This window comes from Plectropomus leopardus, chromosome 23 (genome assembly GCF_008729295.1).
Source record: "Plectropomus leopardus isolate mb chromosome 23, YSFRI_Pleo_2.0, whole genome shotgun sequence".
Classification (NCBI taxonomy): Eukaryota; Metazoa; Chordata; class Actinopteri; order Perciformes; family Serranidae; genus Plectropomus; species Plectropomus leopardus.
This window is the reverse complement of record NC_056485.1, coordinates 12,506,635-12,526,849: the sequence shown is the minus strand read 5'-3', so window position 1 is coordinate 12,526,849 and position 20,215 is coordinate 12,506,635. Positions and strand designations below refer to the sequence as shown.

Genomic DNA, 20,215 nt, shown 5'->3' with positions numbered 1-20,215 from the left:
TTTGATTACTTTTGAAAACACGGAAAAAAGGAAATTAGCAACTTTGCAAGAAATGTGGTGCAAACTGCAAAAAATAGTGAAAGGTGACAAGAAAAATGACCTGAAAAAGACAAGAGGGAGAGTAAATTACCAGAAAATTGACAAAAATAAGGAGAAAAAGCCAAGAAAACGAATTATTCTAATCATATATCTATTTTAGCTTTTTTTCCCCAAAGTCATTTCCTTGTTTGTTGTTTATTGATTTTTTTTATTTTATTTATTTATTTAGACTTTTTTGTGTGCTAATTTTCAGGGAATGTTCTTTTGTAACCTTTATAAACTTCATGTTAATTATTGTGTCATTTCTTATTAAGTTTCTCTGTGCTTTTTTGTGATGTTCTTCAAAGAAATGAAGTTGCTCAGGTTTCAAAGGGTTAAACTGCAGTTAACATTACATTTCTGTTTTATTTTAGACTAACAGTTCCCTGAAAATAACTGTAAACCATTCAAATCCATAATTAATTACATTGTCAAATACTAACAAGATGTTTTCGGACACACAGTAGCTGTTGTCCTGCAGTCTTTTGGCACCTTCAGACAATCAGTGTCAACTGACAAAACAAGACAGTGTGTGTGCATCTCACTCAGTCACACACATGCACTTCTTAACCCACATTACTGAGGCATGAGGGCAAACAGCTGTGATAACACTAACATCAAAGATCTGAAGAGGAGCAGCACTCAACCTCACGCTAACCTGTGGAGCATGTTAAGCTGTCCAGCACCAGATATCCAAGGAAACCTTTCTGTGTAACTCAATACAGCTACTTTATCACCTTGAATCCTTGTTTTCTTGTTCACAGAGTACAAAAAAGGCCAGAGGTGAGGAAAGTGTAGACAACTTCGAGATCAACATCAGGCAAGCTGAAGTGTCCTCTGTAAATGTGACTTAATACCAAGTAGAAATTTACACTTTTATGGTGCATCTAAAAATATAACAGGGCTCAGACTATCACTGTTTAGGGTCAATAAGGGTCAATAAGATTTTGAGCTTGTGGAATTAAATTAGAAATATTTTCAAAACTGGGGTTCAGACTTTGAAAACCTGAGGAAAAACTCTGCAAGAGGAATGAAAACTTGTGAAATAAAGTACGAAAAGAAATTCAACTAATGTAATAGAAAAAGGGTTGTTTTGGAGAAAATAAGGAGGAAAACTAATTTGTGGTGCAACAGTGAGGTTACAATTAAAGAGACTCAATGTAGGAAATTCAAATTAACAAATAAATGCACAAGTAGGTACATTTATAAAGACATGAACCAATTTCAACCATGCTTTTACAGCTGAAATAAGGGAAAACATTTGCTCTTTATATGTACTTATTCAAAAACATACTTGGACCTTCTGTTTTGTATTTGTACTCAAATCTTTACAAAAACTGCTGTTTTTTTCTGAGTCTTGGTGTGAACTTGCTGTTTAACCTTAATTTTTAGCTATTTTTGCTTTTAATTTCTGCAAAAACACTTTTCCTACGACATTACTTGAATTTCGCTTTCACAGTTTTTCACAGTGAGTTTTGAACCTTTTTTCTACTTTATTTCAAGGACATAGTGAAATAAAGTTAAACAAGATTTTTAACACTGTTTATAACTAAATAATGTAGCAGAAGAAAAGGGTTATTTTGTAGAAAATAAGGAGAAAAACTAGCTAAAAGTTGTGGTGCAACACCGAGGTAACACAAAACAAGATGAGACTCAAAGAAGCAAATTCAAATGAACAAATGAATCCAAATGAAGGCACATTTAAAATGACAAATTCATTTGAATCATGCTTTTACAGCCGAATTAATGGAAAACATTTGCACTTTACATGTACTCGTTTATAAACCCACTTGAACCTTCTGCTTTGTACCTGTACTCAAGTCTTCACAAAAAATGCTGTTTTTTCTATGAGTCTTGGTGTGAGCTCGCTGTTTCCCCTCAACTTTTAGCTAGTTTTACTCTTAATTTTTACAAAAACATTTCTACATTTTTTTTAAATTCCTCGTGCAGTTTTGTCACAGCGTGTTTTGAACACCCTTTTCTACTTCATTTCACGAACTTCAAATCTTTTTTCCCCTTAAAGCCCACAGACAAGGCCCAAATTATGAAAATGCAAACACAAACAACACAAGTGTCAATGCAACTGGACAGCACATGCAGGACAGCACCTGATACGTTCAACTGGCTAGCTTGCTCCTCTGTGGCGCAGCTAGCATTAAATGTTTACCCAAATCTTTACAAATATCGACAAACTAGCTTGAAATGTGCACACTGGGGCGTTAAAAACTGTGTTTCTTACCTGCTACAGGCGACGGCTTGCGGAGAACGAGCCACCTAGTTTTCCACTGTGGAAGAAAACAAAACAAACCTTTTTTTTAAGCACGTTAAAAGTGCGCTGAATTGTTTCTGTCGTGTCCGTTGGGAAATTTAAGTCATGCTAAACAACCTTTTTTCCATCTCGGAGTCTGGCATATCCCTCCACGACAACAGAATCCGTCATCTTCAGTCATGGTTCCTGACAGCTGCACGGTCGCTGCCTGAATGAGGGGTCACTTTCAAAATAGCTGCTCTCTCTGCTGCTTGTGGGGCGCAAACTCGCCCCCAGCAAGGCACATGGAAAATGGCACGACCAGTATCTGTCTGTGTGTCTGTGTCTGTGTGTCTGTGCTGCTGCCACCTGGGCTGATTAACACCAACTGTTACTGGAGGACACTGTTACATGCTTCTCATACCACACATACCACATTTTATAGTTCGTAAAGTCCACTGTGTGATGATTTAGGCTTTTACATTGGCGGAAAAATACTATGATATAGTACGTGTGTTTTCTTTGGTGTACAATGACCTGAAAATAAGAACTGTTGTGATTTCCCTTCCCTTAACTGTTTTGGTAAATAGTCATCCATAAATCCCGCCATTCAGCACTGCCATGTTGCTACGGTGGCCCGGAAGGGACAAATCGAGCACTGGCTCCAGATAGGGTCATTCGCGTTTTTTGTCGGCCATTGAAGTTTGCAGCCACTCAACAATGAAGACAGTTGGGAAAAAAAAAAGTTGGGAAAAAATGTTTTGATTTGGGTTTTTTTTCGTGAAACTGCTTTATTCAGTGTTTTTACCCTTACCCTATATCCCCAAATTGATATCTTTTAAAAACAGTAGGAATGACAACAAGTAACTTCACAAGACATGAGCCTCAAATTTGCAACAAAAAAAAAACATTGAGAAATTATCTGAAAATAAGCTAAATGTACACAAAAACAAAATCAAAGAGAATGACCCAAACGAGTGCTGATTTTTTAAAAGTATTTGTTTGGTATATTTTATTTATGTATTTGTTCTGTAAAATAATTTCAAAAATAAAATTATTATAATTATAAATATATATTATGGACATTTAACCAGAAAGGTTGTCCACAGGAGGTTACAGTAACAATTCCATTACATGCAACAATATTCCATGACTTTTCCAAATCTTTAAATGACTTTTGCTAATTCCAGTACTTTGCCAAGCCTGCGAAAAGTGATTGTGAAATTCCATGACTTTTTCCAGTTTCCCATGACTGTGGGAACCCTGATAATTATATGCTTGATGTGAAGAACTGGTGGCTAAAATAATGAGTTATGTTGAAATAGCAGATAAAATGGAAGTGAACAAAGTGCTGAAATACAGTGAAGCATCAGTTGAAGAACAAGTGCTGAATGATGCTTACGTTCAAGCGTGGCAAGAGAAGATTTTGGCAACTCTTAAGATGTTATATTTTTCAGTTCACTTTACAGTTTCACAGTTAGTGTCTTAATTGACTGTTCTTGATCCTTTGTGACATTGTTGAGAGCTTCAGGAAAAGCTTGTAAGTGCACCTAGAGTTGGGATTGTTTTTCAAAAATACTTCAACTACCTAAAACAGTATAAATTCATGTGTCTTAATTACACTCAGAGCTTCATCAAGTCAGTAACGGTTTATTCAGTCTCACAATGTTTCACAGTTAAAAAAGATAACCTATAAACTTCCACAAGCATTACAAATAAAAACCGAATACATTATAGTAAAATATCACATATATTAAAGCTAATTTCCAGGTAATGTTCATTCATGACGCCTTGGGTTTGCGTCTGATCACTGAATTGATCCAATCGATATAGTTGACCACTTTGGTGTAAACACCCGGTTTTCCAGAGCGGCCGCAGCCCTCTCCCCAGCTGATGATCCCATACAGGAAGCTGACATCATTCCTCGCACAAGCCAGAGGGCCCCCAGAGTCGCCCTGGGGAAACACAGTTTTAAAAAAACAGTAGATCCAGTCCACACACATAAACATACATGCACAGATCAAAGCAGAGTCACACAAACAGCTGAGTCACACACTTGAAACCTAATATAAAAAAATTGCGCTCTACCCAGGAGGTAAACAGATAACGGTGACATTTAATTTAAGAGATGGGAGTTTAAATATTTTTACACCGCAGGTTGAGTAGGTAGTCTGGGGCTGCAGACATCTCTGCGATGTTCAGACCCTCGCTAACTTCACTCAGGGGAATCCCTGCTGCCATCTTAAATGCCGTTAACTCTGATACCGCGAGTCATCTTTCTGATATTGACCCTTTCAGAGCCGGGGGAGGAGCTCAGCAACTGTGTGGGCTCCAGGAGTCTATTTTGCCCTGAACATTTTTATGATCAGTCGTAATTTCCAACACTCCAATGCAATCAGACTAAACAAAACAGAAGACAGTTGCCCAAGCTCTTCATAAATTAAACTTAAACTTGTCTTATGGTAAGCATTTACAAGGTGGAGATTTATTCAAACTAAATTAAAATGGGGTGCAAAACACAAACTAGATATTTTTACTACATATTTACACCTATTAAAAGGACATTTAAATAATAATAAAGCAACCAGCTTTGTATCTTAACAATATGGATAGAGTGTGAAAATGAACTGTAGTAAACTCAAATAAACGCGGGCGTTGTTTGAACAACAGATTGTACTTTTGCATTTTTGTATGCCCGCCATCATGGAGCAGATTGAGAAAGACCTGTCCCCTCTCTCTCAAACTCAGATAAAACTGTAAAACTTAACTACTGTATTGTCTATTTCTGTCCTAAAATGTCTTCAGACACACATTTTAGTGTCCTGTTTGGCTGTAATATGAGAATCTGTAAACAGGAAGTGGGCACCATACTGTTTTCTGTTTCGTGAAATCCTGCTTTTATTAAATGTATTATGATTACCCATTACTTGTTTTTAGAAACATATTTTAAATTACTGTGTCAAACCGGACAAGCGTTCATCACATCACTCACCAGTGGGAGCGTTTATAGGTCTGCTGCAGCGCAGTGCATTCTGGTAGTTGTAGGTGTTCTACCTCTATAGCAAAAGAGAATGCCAAAGCCCCTTTCCTCTGTTTTCTCCAATAATTTAGCACCAATTTTAAAAGTATTTGCATCTTTCTACTACATAAACAGCATAGTTTTATGAAAAGACCATCTTTCCAGCAGAGAAATACTTCTTTAACTAACAGGTGTAGCCGTTATGTGGCTAATGGAACCAACTGATGAAGCTGATGCAAACATGTGGGAGTTTAAAGATTAAAAGAGGCGATGAGTTAAGGTCAACACATCTGACGTAGCTATTATCAAATCATGTAAACTGGAATTCTTTAAATTACATTTCACAAAAACAACACAATCCACCTCAAACTATAAAAAGTTATGGCGCTTATGTCTGACAAAATAAGCTTTCTAAGATGCTTTCATTTGTTTTGGGTTTTTTTTACCCTGACATACCCATCCACTTGGCAGGTTTGGATTGAATCAGTCTGTTTCAAAATGTTTTCCTACCTGGCAGGCGTCGACACAGCCGTTGAGCCCCGCGCAAATCATGTCAGCAGTGACATGGTTGCCATAAACATCTGGCTTCCTACAAGCGTCATGAGAAATCAGTCTCACTCCAGCCTCCTGCAGACTAGAGTAACCCTCTGCCTCTGTCAAAATAAAGCAGAAATAACTCATTACATTACAATAAGTTGAAATTTTGTTACCCCCCCCCCCCATAGTCACTGAAAATAAAGTGTTTACTGTTACTTTGAGTTGTCAGTTAATTATTGATTTTTCAATTATTTTGTCGACACGTTGTAATTAAGGCCTCAACACACCCATAGCCCACCCACACAGGTGTTTCCACTCATGCTGTCTGATTAGACCGCTTCTCTGACTGTGTGGGCGTGAACTGACTGTGCTTTATTAACATCGCCCTCACTCTCCTTTTTGCGTCATCATCTGTCAGGGCGGAACAATTAACACAGTTATTATTATTATTGTATGACAACACGTAATTTTTCCAGCTCAGCTCCCTCCAAATTTCAACCTGTCAAAATTTTTATTTAGCAAAAGCCAATCAAAACACCTGTGTGGGTGCACAGGAGCCATTAAGTGACAAATCAACAAACACAACACATTAAATCATAACTAAAATAACTGTCCTGTAATAAATAACAAAATATATAGCTGTATCCAGACGTCAGAGCCAAATATAGGTTGTTGCTTTTGAATGGTTGCCAGCTCTGGTGTTATCCCACATTTTTAGCGTCTGTACTAACTAAGACATTTCTAAGTTGTCAGATTTTAATGGAAAAACCAAGTTTAGTAAATCATTTTTTTTTGGAAGTCAGTAGTTTATAAGAATCTTATAAGAAATTTACAGACAGTCATAGTGATGCATTTGCACACATCATGCTTAGAACAAGTGCATTGACAGTAAAGACAAAACTCCTGTCACAGTGAAGCTAAAGTGCAAAACAACACTGGCTCTGCTCTGAATATACAAACAAATTAATTATTTATTTGCGTTGCGCTGCTCATACCACATAAACCATCTGTTCCAGCGTATGAATGAAGACAGGTGTTAACATGATGACATTGAAATGATTTCCTCATCACTCACTCTCATGCATGTGTCCCCAGCCACTAATAGCACAGCAGTAGTCATCAGGGAACGTCATGCTTTTGTCTGGGAGACAGATGGGTCTGATGAACGGGGTTCTCCTCACACATCGCCCGTCCTTCTTCGCCAGTTTGACCAGAACTGCCAAACAGAAACGCAATGTTATGAAACAGCCGTGCAACAAAAAGTGGAGTTAAAATGATGAAACAAGTGGCAGACTTGGAGACTCCAATGCCCAATGAAAATGGCACACCCAACAGCCAGTGTGTGTGTGTATGTGTGTGTATACGTGAGAATGTGTGTGTTCATGCGGGGGAGCACAGGGACACAGCTGCTCAGTGACGCACAGCTGTGCACGCAGACTGGGGTGAGTTTGTGTGTTTCTGAATGGAGACAGGAGGTCTTCTAGTTTATGTGAGTCACTGGTGTGTGTGTGTGTGTGTGTGTGTGTGTGTGTGTGTGTGCATTTTACTGCTTACCAATGTCATGTAGTGTTGGATTAAACACCGAGAACTGTTTTGGAAAGATGTACTGCTCCACTCCGAATGTCCTGGTGTTGGGATCGGTGACGTTGTATCTCTGCTGGCCGAGCACAACTCGAATCTGAGACTTCAGAGGGCTGAAGAAAGACACACTATTATCAGTCGATGCAAACTACATACTCAAAAAACTCGTGACCGTCTGTTAGTCCAACATTTTATTCCAGAGCCAAGTTACCTCGACGACACCCAGCTGAATTTTCGTGAACTTTGCTGTGAATGATGAGGATGAACCCCATGACCTTTCGTTTAGAACCACCATTAATCTCAAGTTTACATGTTTGCACAAGAGCTATTAAAATCTAAAGGGCAGATTTTGATGAAATCTGTCATTTATGTTCGCCAGAAAATAAACGCTTTCCATTTTAAAATGTGCTTTAATGAGCTTGTGACACTTCTACTTCCACTGCTTGCAAGTCTCTAAAAGAAGCTAAAACTCGAGTAAGTTGTTGATGATGCTCAACACTTATTTGCTGTAAATGCTCGCCTGGCGTATAAGCCAAAAAAGTAGGGCTGTCAATTTTAGGGGGGAGTTTTTTGGTTTGTTTTTTTGCTGTGTTGTGCAGTGTACTTCTGGGGCGTTTTGTTCTCCAGATTTAGCTGCGGAGTGAGTGCTCTTGACTTTCACTGTTCTCTATGGAACAGAGCAAAGTGTGGACTTACAGACAGCAGCTCAGAGGATGAGAGAGGAGAGACCTTCTGCTGAGAGGTGGTGAATTTACAGCTCAAAGCAACTTATAAGATACAGTCTCTGGCTTTTGTTTGATATCTAGTATGTTGCTGCACATTTCCTACCCATCATTAGTACCGGTAGCTTGTTTACTATATTACATGAATGCTGCTGTCACACTGAACATCCCGCTGATCCAGTTCAAACTTTAAAACTTCGTATGGAAAACAAAATGAATCGTTGAATATTCATATTTCAACAGCCAAATTCCATTCAACTGGCATAATTCTGAGTCGAGTGCAGCCCTACAAAAAGTTTCAAGCTTTATGAGTGACTCAGCTCCACTGAGTTTCCGGGAACCCGACTTCCCGATCAGCCTTTACACTTTACATTGTGATGATGTCACATTTTTTAAACCACTTTTCTCTGCTCAAAGATAGTTTTACAGTTATAATACCTTCAAGGATAAAAACGTTATGATAGAAAGTCTCATAATTTACTTTGTTTGCAATTTGTGGTCTCCTGTCAACAATGGTGGCCTGTGGGGAAAATGCTTTTTAGGACAAGGGACTTTTTTTCATTGCAACACCGTGACGGCCGCTGGGAAAATTTAGAAACAAGGCTGAGCAGCGTTGGTGAGGGGCTTTGGTGTAAAGAACATAGTGAGCTCTTGCTCTGCTTTAAACAACATTTGTGCGTGACAGCGTGTTTCAAAGGAAGCCTTTTAGGCTCACATGCTGTATCCTTTTTTTCAAACAGCAGCTTTCTGAAGATAAACGCACTTCCATACACTGCCAGTGATATCCACTTACGTGATGTAACATTTTGGCTGAAGATATTTGAACTTGAACATGACTACACATGCCTGTCTGCCGACATCAAAAGGGAAATGTATGCACATGCATGTAAACAGCATCTGTGCGTGAGACGTTTTTAGGTTTTCCTCGAACTGCATGCTTGTCTAAATATAGTGTGTTCATAATGCTGTGATGCTGAAGGGTCAAAGTCTCTGAATCACGTTGCAACCTCTTGTTGCAGAGCAACGGTCAGAATCAGTAAAAATAATGCTCTCCTCTGATCCATTCATTGATGACTCAAACTGAGCGTTTTCAGCCTTTTATAGACGGGCTGAAAACGGCCTCCAAGAGTACAAAATGGATTTTTAGTTCCAAAGTTTCAATAGGACTTTGTGACATTTTTCACACTTTGTTACAGCTTAACTGTATGTGCTATATGTTGACTTAAAAAGGCTACAAGACCTTATCCTTTTCTGTAGGGACATAAATACAAATATTAACATCCATTGCAGCTTAAGTGCTTTCATAACATACTTGCGGAAGAAGCAGTGAGCCGCAGAGACGATCCAGCAAGAGGAGATCAGAGTGCCGGCGCAGAAGTCTGACTGTCCAATGTAAATGGCCGCCATCCAGGGGTGAGTACCTGGCAGAGCTGAGTTTCCGCCCATTATCCTCCCCCTGGCAATCGACAACCTCTTCTTGTGCTTTTTCCCACACACGTGCTTTTTGGCCGTCTTGGGGGGCCTCGGTTTTTTAATGGCGGGCAGTGTGTTAAACGGAATAATCCTTCGTGCAGAAGCTGCATGAAGAAAACAAGTTTAAGGGCATAATTATTACAAACTATGACATAGTTGCTACTATAAGCTGCAAAAAGAACTAGAAAAAACTACAGTACTACAAACTGATCTAACAGCTAGAATATGTTGCTACACACTTCCTTAATACCTCTTCTGAATATTTTCATTTTTGTCGCAGGTTGATTCTCCCCTGCAAGAAGCAAGAAAAAAAAAAAAGCTGTTCTATAGGGTGATAATGTCAGTGTAACAGAGCAACCTCATGCTAAAAATCATATGCTTAGGAGGGCACAGCAGATGGGAAAAGCTTTTGGATTGTGTGCATACCCCAGGCATCATGACAGACAGCCAACTGTGCAAAATCCCACTCACCACATAAACATTTGGCTGCACCTGACATGACATGTTGATTCAGGGTGAGTCATGCTTTATTTCCCCCTTATCACATCTAGCCCACGTTTTAAAAAAAGCTCAGCCAAAACCAGCCAACTTGGCTGAATTCAACTTTTCAGTGCGGCGTGACTCAACGGAGATTAGCTGTATTCTCCGCGCTTTCTGTTTTTATCACAAACACTGGATTTCTAATTAAAAGTGTTTAATGAGGTGTTTTGAATTTGTCGCTGACTGTGATACATAATCAAGGCTGCAAGAGCGAAGATATGAAAATGATGCTTCGAGTGGCTTTGGTGAATAGTTTCAGCTCTTCATACTTTATGAAGATGAATTCAACATTAAAACAAGGGTCTATAATAAGGGCAACTAAATGACCATCCTTGATGAGGTACATACAGACAAAAAAACTTTTTTGGCTTTGACTTAAGTAAGGGCACTGATTAACTGAAAGAAAGGGATTAATATTTTAGGGTCGGCAAGAATTTATTGCCAGTGCGAGCAAAGAAAGACAACAAAAAGAAGCTGTTTTGACGTGTCACATGAAGCGAACATATATTACGCTTTAACCATATTGCAGAGCAGCAAAGCATATCAATACACACGTTCAGTGATTAAATGACCGACATTACACACTAATTACACATGCAATTAGGTTCCTTAACGCCCTATGATTTATTATCTTGTCTGACAAAATACGTCCAACGTCCACTAGCCTAATGACAACAAAAAAACACGACAAAACGCCCTTCCTGTGCCCCATTTACTCACACACAGGCATCACACAAGAGGGGACGTCACAGTATTCCCAGGAGATGGCGCCGTCAATTAGCGTGTAGCACCACGGCATCTTGTCTTTATCTGGGTTTCTACGCACACAGAAACACAATGGACAGAGTGTGTGTAGGTGCCGCACCATTGTTTTTAACACCACACATTACTCAGCGCAGTGCAGCAGCTAAATGGCTTACAGGAGCTCTGTCACTTTTGAACGTGGAGGCTGTGAATGATTTTTTTGATTTCACACATTTTGTTTAAATAATAAGGAGTAATGTTTCACTGAGCTGCAATATGGAACTTTTTAACTGCCAATAAAGGCACATCCGAGTGCAAGCCTTTCACACACTCTTGTGTACAAATTTGTGTGTTTGCTTGAAATGGGCTTTTCTTTGATGTTTTGGAGAACATGCCATTTGCTGTGGGTCTGCCATATGGCAGCTGGGTAGTCATAGCAACGGCTGAGGAAAGTGCTAAGAATTAGAAGAAAAGTGAATGTTGAAGAGATACTTTTTTTTAAAATCATACACAGGCTGAATCCACCGTGTGCTTCTTTAATGCTCGCGGTGGTTTTATTGTTGCTGGTTGCCTCCGAGTCGACTTCCTCTGAGGGTTCATCCACATGAGCGACAAGTGTTGGAACATGAACTTCCCAGATAGGGGGTACAATGAGCAGGCAGCTGTGCTAGGGTAAAAAGTTGGATATTGCAGCTTTTAAGTAGAATTTATGTGAAAAGCTTAAGGGAATCTGGTGTTGAAGATAAGCCACTTGATGCTTTAGAAACCACAAAACATCTACTCATAATGTGACTACAGCCAGAACAAGCAGGATGTCTCAACACACACCTGCAGTAGGAGTGTTCGCCGAGGCCCCTGAGGGGTGAGCCAACCACCGTGCCCACATGGAGCTCGTTATACAGCAGGTCTGAGTTCCACGCCACACACCGGACGCCGGACACCGTAGTGCTCACCACCCCTCTGTAATCTGTGCCCCTGTTGTTATAGCACTCTGTCTCCGGCTCTGCACACACGCGTATACACAAACCACAGGCGGAAACACACAAAACAAATAATCATGTCTCAATTGCTCTGCATAACACAGGTATGTAAACAAAATGAATGCAATCAGACAGCATTCAGATGTGTGATGACAGATCCCTTTCTTTCGCTCTAATATCAGTCCAAAAAATTATTAAAAAACTCTCCGTGCAGTAGTTTCAACACGAGTACAAGTTAAGCAACCTGCTCATGTCTTCACCTGCCATCATTAAACAAACCATTATCACACACACACACACACACACACGCATGGAAACACATGGACTGTATAAACATGTGCACATGCAAAATACACAAGAGGACACAAATTCAGAGAAACACTTTAGTGCTTCTTTTACTCACCGAGGCCGCAGTACGGACCGCTGTAGCCACGTCTGCAGTTACATACTTTCTTGCCGGTGGCTGTGATCATTCGACACGTTCCGTCATTGTGACAAGGGTTTGAACGGCACACTAGATACATAAAGGCAAAACTGGTCACGTCTTGATACCATACATACTGTATATTTCCAGAGTAAGCTATATAACAGAATATGTCTGTTTTACAAATGGCATAAAGCTGCATTAAGTGATTTTTTGTCCATTTGGGGGCAGCTGAAACAAGTCTGGAACATAGACACATCATTTATCATATATGGTAAGTTTGTTGCTTATCATGAGGGAAATACCTGACTTTTTACTTTACACCGCTTTCATGGCTTCTTTTTCAACCACAACAGGCAGCTCTTTTCAACAACAAAATAATACTATGATAAAGTCTTTGTACACCACGTGGCCAGCACCAGACACTAGACAGAAAAAGTTAGCACATAGCTGGTAAACATAGGGGAGCATTTAGCAGCTAAAGAACCAGATATTCCTCTCAGGAGTTGGTCTGCTGGTTGTATAAATAAGAAACTATTTGCCTGCATGATCGCAATGTAAACTGTAAAGGACAATAATACTGTGTGTCAGTGTTACATCTACAGCATGCTGTGCTGACCTCAAGTGGCAGGAAAATCAATTAATGCAGTATGAACAAAAGAAACTTCAAAACTGAAATTTGAATTTTTGATTTCTTTACCAATTGCGTAAAAAGCACAGCGCAAACTGGCCATGTGTTCTAATTTAATGTACATGTAGTATATCTGCCCCTGAGTATTCCCTGAAGATGTACTGCAACCTCTGCGAAATGTGCTGGAGAACAGTAACACCACATCTGCATTGGGGTCATCTAAAGTGCAAAGCCTCTGCGTCCAAACGTGTTTAAAGTATTTAATTTATCTTACTATAGTTTGAATGAGCCAAAAAATAGAAATTTAATGTCAGTGCGAAATGAAAATATAGTCTAATTTAATTTGAAAGCCAAGTCAAAGGACATTCGGGGTGCATTTAGGTTGAATTACAGATTTTTTTTCTGCTGTAAAATAAGCCCCTACCATCGTGACAAAAGACAGTTTCAGCTCAGGGAGCATGAAACTACCTTAGTGCCTTTCTCTTTTATGCCAGGGAATCCGTTAAATGCCCACGAACATCCCCCCAATGAGATGAAAGCACCTTACGGACCCATGGGGTGTGTCCTAAAACACCACTCCTGAGTCACAGTGAGTCATATAATCTGTCTATTCTTCCATGGCAAGGTTTGTGTTGTAACTATGGAGCCGCGATCAAAGAGAAAGAGAATGTCTCCAGGCTGGGAGGAAACCTGACACTTGTATCTTTACAGGCTTGATAAGTAAGGAAAGGTTTATTAAATCAAAAAACCTAAAGGTGTCTTACAGTAAAGTGCATTTTTCTCCATTTTTGTCTGTATATCAGGTGTAATGTACATGTAGTATATCTGCAAAATACTCAGTGTCTGCTGCAAAATTAGCAAACTCTTATTAACTACATGTAAAGAAAGTTTACCTAACTGATCATCAGTTCAGCAGTTTGTGTTTAAGTGGTTGCAGATACATTTTCTTACTTGGTTTCTCTATCATCATCTCAACAAAAGCCGAGCCCAGAGGAAAAAAACAAGACACAGCTGAAGCAGAGCAACAGCAGAAAGCACATCTTACTTGTGTAGCGAACTCTTTCACACTTGATTTCCCCTGCCACACATGTGCACTGTTCCACATTACGGAGGTGAATTCGTCCCCAAGACTCTCCGATGTCATAATAGCGCAGGTGTACGGTTTCATAGCACTTCTCTGGAAAAAAAAAAGCCGACACAACACATAAAAGGCAATAGGTTGAAATGTGAGAGGAGATTGAGGAGCTCAATAGAGCGTGCAGAGCAAAGTTTGATGGCTGAGCTGCGCAAGATGCATTTAAAGCGGATACATTTTTGTGTGTCTTTTTCCATTTTGGGTATGTGTGATTGTGATTTAAATGACTTTGATGCAGAGTGAAACCTCATAACAGAACTCTGACACTGAAGGCGAAACTTCTTTAGGTCACGTAAGAGAGAGAAGTAGAGCATGAAACCTCATTCTTGATTTTAGATATAAAAGTCTGACAAAAACTATTTCAAATGAAAATAAATAAATAGCACCCATGTGCACTTCATGATTATGCAAAGCATGTCACATAAAATACGTTTTTTAATCTTTTTTAGACATAACAATCTTAACATGAGGTTGATTTCTAAAGTCCTTCCAAAGCTTTCAAAAACAGGATCATTTGACAGAACTTCTGCTTCACAGGGCTGTAGTCAAGACCAACTTAACCGAGTCTATGTCAAGTCCAAGACCAGGTCCAAAGCAAATCAAGTTCTGCTCAAGACTACATTGTTTTAACGATGAATTTCCCAAACATGTTGTCATCTTACATTAGCTGAAGAATCTGTGTTAAAGGACTGAAGCAGCAAGTACAAAATTGGTGCAACGCCATAGATATTTTGTTTAGATGCCTCAAAAGCATGTGGTTAAGACAAGCTTAAGAAACTTCCACATTTTGTTCTGTGGCCTAAGTACCTCACTCATGAACTTTGATGCTTTTACATGTGTTAAAAAAGGTGATTGCTGGCAAGCGACTATGTGACATTGCAGAACATCATCACACCGAGCACAGCTTTACAGCCTTGTAGTGTTGGCAGCATTAAAATCGTGGTTCGTTCGTTACATTTTACTTTTGCATTGCATTTATACTTACAAAAAAAACAAAACTACAAGTGGTGTTCATTTTTGAAGACTATCTTGCCAAACAAAACGTGTAAGTATCAGAAATGTTTTGTTTACCACAGAGCTTATTTTGTGCAATTATTCAAAATCCAATGGAAAAAAACCCAGAGGCTTTTTATTGAGGGAACCAGGGTGATGTTCATTTCTGGGTCGACCAACAAAAAATAAAACCCTAACCCCTGCAGCACTCTATAGCTGAGCCCAAGACCATGACATTGTTCATTCAACTAAATTCAAGTAACAAAACTAACAGAGATTTTTTTTGTCAGAGTTCAAGAATGAAGTGAGGCTCATTTTAAGTTATGTTTGGAAATGTAGTTTACAGAATGAAATTATATCCGTGTTTCGCTCGTTTCCTTTAAATGTCATGAAACTGATGATAGAGTTCATAAGTTGACAAGTTTCCAGGGAATTATTTCCTGGCAGAGACTTCTGTTTCCTTCTGTGGCTGTCACATGATTGACAGTAAGCAGCCTGATGTGCACAACAAAATTCTCCGGTAAAAAACTTGTTTCAAAATGAATGAATGAATTCAGTAAATAATAATCATCATCAGGTGTACCTACTCTGCTCACAGAGTCTCCCAGTGAAGCTCTCAGGACAGGAGCACTCGAACGAGCGTCTGTGTGGGATCGACATGCAGACGCCTCCATTTTCACATGGATTCACCTGACATGGATCTGTGACTCTGCGTGACGAGTGGACCAAAACTAAAACGCACAAAGAAAAACACAATCAGACAACAAACAATACAGTAACATAATAAAAGTATTATCTTATTAAATGCACTTGTGTGTTTGGTAAACTAACCATCTGACTGAGTTTTATCGAGTGCGCAGAAGCCCCACTGCCGGTCTCGATCAAAATTGTGCGTCAGGGAGCACCTGCAACAGAAGAGTCAGACATATGATACAGTCACCAGTCCGTCACCTGCATTACAAATAGAAGAAACGTTTGTGACTAAATAAGGGTTGCACAATAAAACACTGTGACTGTGAGAAATTCATCAGCTATCAGAGATCATTTATGCTGAGGTATCCTTCCTTTTAACACCTCTAAATGTATGAGGCCATGAAGGAGAACGTTTCAAATGAATGAGGAGGACCGCTTTATGGCAATTTTGGATTTTCAGCCAAGCTCATAAATGGTTTTCTCAGTCGGTCAGTTTGCCACTTGGACTGATTTTCATCGCATTTTGTAAAGACATTCATGGTTCTCAGAAAAATTAATTATTTCCTCTTTGTTTAATTCCCTGACTTTCCCTTTAGCGCCACGGGCAGCTTGACAAAAGTAGTTCTGAGTTAAATGTCCCAAAAGCAATTGGACTGATAGCCATAAAATTTGGAACAGATATTCACATCCTCCTCAGGATGGATGTTATTAAGCGGGTTTCAAATAACCCTCAAATTGTGCAAATTAAAATACGCCTAATGGAAAAATGCCAGTTTTGAAAAAAAAAAAACTCCCATTTATTATATTATATATTATTTTAATATTATATAATAATATATTATATTAATAAGTTATTTAGATTGATTTATTTTGTGCAGCCAAAAAAAAAAACAATCTGGATTTTTTTAAGCTTTAACAGTTTCACAGTCATGATACTGATACTGTAAACAGAAAGGTCTGCACACTGCAGCTCTCTTAATTTATTAACACATCCACAAGTAATGTGTCAAGCTAATGCTCTTCTTCAGACTTCTCCACATACTGATACTGTGACATTAAATTAAATGGGAGAGGATTTTATCCACCCCAAAATGACACCTTTCAAACCTACAAGTACTAACAAGCTGAAGATCTGTGACGTAAATGCAGCAATTTTTGAAGCCAGTTTGAGTCTGAGAAAAAAAAAAAACCTCTCTAAACTATAACCAGTGGCACTCAATAACTCTGTGAATCATCTACTTCTTTAATCAAAGTATCATCAGCATATTTGTGCACCGCTCACTGAATCTGCAGTACACAATGACAACCCTATCTCGACATCGAGCTCATGAGCACATCGCAAAAGCATGCAGGGTCATATTGCAGTAACTTTATGTGTAGGTGGACCAGAGACGTTGGGCCATATATAATTGCATTCAAGTTGCTCCAACTTGCTGGCACCCACCCTTCTTGTTTCAATTCCAAGGAATGATGACTGGAAAGCCCTTCAGCAAGTTTTTTTCCTTTCAAAATAAAAACATCTAATAAAAACATTTTGCTGCTGTGTCAAAATCCGAAGCAATAAAAATGACAGTTGAACTGTGACAGCTGTTTATTCACCCTTCGGATAAACTGCAGGAAGTGGTTAGTGTATACTAACTTCAGCCGTAGTTACACTTTAAAGGGATAGTTCAGATTTTTTTGTTAGTGGGGTTGTATGGGATACTTATCCATAGTCAGTGTATTAGATACAGTAAATGTCAGTCGGCATGCCCTGAGTTTTGAAAAGCAGTCTGAAGTCCGACACAGAAGCTGCTGAGGGCCTCAGTTCCCGACTCTGCTCCCGTCAAAGCCACCACACTCAAGTGAGAAAAATTTTAGCTCACTGAACGCGGGAGCTGCCGGTCTCCTGTTGCTTCAATCTGCTCGTTAGTTTGTATTATGTGTGACTTTGGTGAATCCAAACTAAGTGGTTACGGCCAATGACCAATTTTCTAATGCCCATGAATTGAAGAACAATTTTATTTTGTTCAAATGTTTATTTTAACATAAAACGTGACAGTTTTAGTCGCGTGAAAAGGTTAAGATTATCTATGGCAAATGTTGACAAAACAACCATTTTCAGAGTGGAATGGAAGACAATGTATATGTTATATGATCATAAAATTATTTGGTTTACCATCAGAAGTGGGAAATATCTGGCATTTTTGGCTGATTTGTGGGCGATTTTGTGTTTCTCAATCTGCCTATAACATTACACTGCTTGGATTCCCACCATGAAAGGAATGTATTACATTATTTACAACAAAAACAAGGATGTTACCAATTATTTTTAGATTTAACAATGCAACGTCAGAAAAAAAAATATCCTATTTCCCATATCTGAGCATTTATTAGACTTTCACAAAATGTATTTAAGTCAATTTAATATCAATTAAGGCCTTATTTTATGATTAATTGATTCAATGTATTTGAAGCCTTTTTAAAGATAGAGGAAACCCTGATCTGAATTACATCTGTAAGTGGATTTTCTACATTCTGTCTTACATCACCTTTAAATTTTGCTGGTTATTATAATATTATGATGTTCAAGTCGAGGCACACAAATCATGACAAGGCCCACCAACGATTCGGCAATGATCAATTTATTAAAACAAATTAGCTCATTACCTCATTAAATATTGCATTATGTTTCCTGATGACACAGTTCTTTAAATCCTTTATTACTGCGAGCTGTAATTGGGTGCGACTACACAACCAAATTACACACTGCATTAGTGTCCCTTCAGCAATTCACTGCGGCTACTGCATTGCACTGATGGAAAATACCAGAGTTTTGTTCAATTTAAGGTCCTGTCATGCAAACAGCTGTGACGTAACACCTGCAATATGTGTGAGAGTGTCGTAGACAAGGTGTGCGGTTTGTGAGTGATATGACTCGGCAGCACTTCTACCTGTCAGGTGTTGTCCAACGCAAGTGTGTGGTAACTTTGTGTGATTACGCGCACATTAGTGGTTGTTTGTGTAACCAAAACAGTAAATCCAGACAGGCTGGCTAATAAGGACTCACCATGGTCTTGAGGATAGTATGGTGAGGCAGTGATGATGAATCCTTCCACCCTGACGAAATGGGAATTTGCATTCTTTGCCCGTTGTAGTAAGAACTGGCATCAGAGCTGAAAAAAAAAAGAGCTGTCAGTGATTTTCAGTGAGCACAGATGGGCAAAAACACAAAAGAATCAGAAAATGTCTGAAAAACATATGTGCGGTTTCCCCCTGCACCTCACACACAGAGACTCCTTTGATTTTGCACACAGCTCTGATCAGAGAACAGGAAAACAATGATCCTCTCCCCAGAAAGCTCAATCATGCTGTTACAAGACAGGTTACAGACCTATACAAGCACCAGCTCCCACATGCTTTAGATTTTTGTTGCAAAAACCACTGTCTCTGTTACTACAGCTGAGAAATATATCACATTCACTGCCAGGTCAATGTGCACCCCCTTCCCTCTTTTCTCCACTAAATCAAACACAGCACTGAAGTAAAACCTACCTTTCCTACTCTCCCTGTAGGGCTCTTTGGAGATGACTGTTTCATACCCAGGGACGAATATGCGCTAGAAACGAGAAAGAAAAGTTGTTGCACTTTTTATTGCTTTTTACGCACGCAAAATGGATAAAAGAAAATGCGCATGAAATGCTTAAACTTACCTCCCGCGTGCTGAAAACACAAGGTAGAAAAAGAAATATCAGGTATGCCATCTCGAAAGTTTGCATCTGTTGCTCCCTGGTGTCCGGAGAAGATTGTTTCCAGAAGTGGGAGCAGGGTCTCTCTGGCTTTCACGTTATATCTGACAGTTTCCGAGTCCTCAGCCTGCTTTTGGTCATAGGAAACTCTGCAAGTATTATCCTGTCCCTCACAATTTCAAGCTGTATTGAGTAAACCCGTTGCGTCATTAGGCTTGTCTATCTCTGAGGCATCTTATGTCCCGACTGGAGTTCCCTCTTCACCCTCTCTGAAGACGCCCAGCGTCTGTCACTGTGAAGTTGTCCCCGGAGAGAGGACAGACAAAACTTTGCAGAAGTAGAGACAGAGGTGGGGGCCGCCAGGCTGCAAAATCCCTCCTCTGCAGTCTCTGGGAACATGTAACGTTAACGCGTTACTCCGGTGTGGCGTTACTTTTTGCTGGTGCCGCAGTATATCCAATTAAATTGCTTTTTATTGTCTGGTTGTAAACTGGTTTGGTTTTTAATGAGGTCTTTATAAATAATACTTACTGCTGACAGGATTTTGCACGTGTGATAATGGTAATCATGAGCCGCTAACAGCGGGTGAATATTCAGATAACGTTAGCTAATTTGGGAGAGCTAATACCAATGCGAAACTATCTTCGCTGTCTGTTTTGTGTGGTTGTAAATTGGTTTTGTTAATAAAT

General features: G+C 39.3%; 2 protein-coding genes across 8 annotated transcripts in view; both read right to left on the bottom strand.

Annotated features, from left to right (window-relative positions):
• The window catches only part of LOC121962183 (protein Dok-7-like), a 48,395-nt gene extending 45,528 nt beyond the window's left edge, over window positions 1-2,867 (bottom strand). For all 3 annotated transcript variants that reach the window (XM_042512394.1, XM_042512395.1, XM_042512396.1), the window contains exons 1-2: window positions 2,465-2,867; window positions 2,318-2,363 (exon numbers count right to left, since the gene is read on the bottom strand). In XM_042512394.1, coding sequence (XP_042368328.1) covers window positions 2,318-2,363; window positions 2,465-2,518 — 100 coding nt within the window. In that variant the 5' untranslated portion in view covers window positions 2,519-2,867. The remainder of the gene's footprint in view (window positions 1-2,317; window positions 2,364-2,464) is intronic.
• Window positions 2,868-3,960: 1,093 nt separating this feature from the next.
• On the bottom strand, window positions 3,961-19,777 carry LOC121962349 (hepatocyte growth factor activator). 5 transcript variants are annotated; one of them, XM_042512588.1, is made up of 15 exons: window positions 19,491-19,777; window positions 19,333-19,396; window positions 18,848-18,953; window positions 15,937-16,010; window positions 15,693-15,836; window positions 14,023-14,154; window positions 12,326-12,436; window positions 11,771-11,945; window positions 10,919-11,016; window positions 9,909-9,950; window positions 9,498-9,762; window positions 7,437-7,576; window positions 6,958-7,098; window positions 5,856-5,998; window positions 3,961-4,281 (listed from the first exon to the last, which is right to left on the bottom strand). In XM_042512588.1, the coding sequence occupies exons 1-15, from the start codon at window positions 19,554-19,556 to the stop codon at window positions 4,108-4,110; spliced, it is 1,875 nt and encodes a 624-aa protein (XP_042368522.1). In that variant the 5' UTR covers window positions 19,557-19,777; the 3' UTR covers window positions 3,961-4,107. The 5 variants fall into 5 exon arrangements, with proteins under 5 accessions (XP_042368522.1, XP_042368524.1, XP_042368525.1 ...); XM_042512590.1 differs by having other exon boundaries at window positions 18,848-18,941; XM_042512591.1 differs by lacking the exon at window positions 9,909-9,950.
• Window positions 19,778-20,215: the final 438 nt, after the last annotated feature.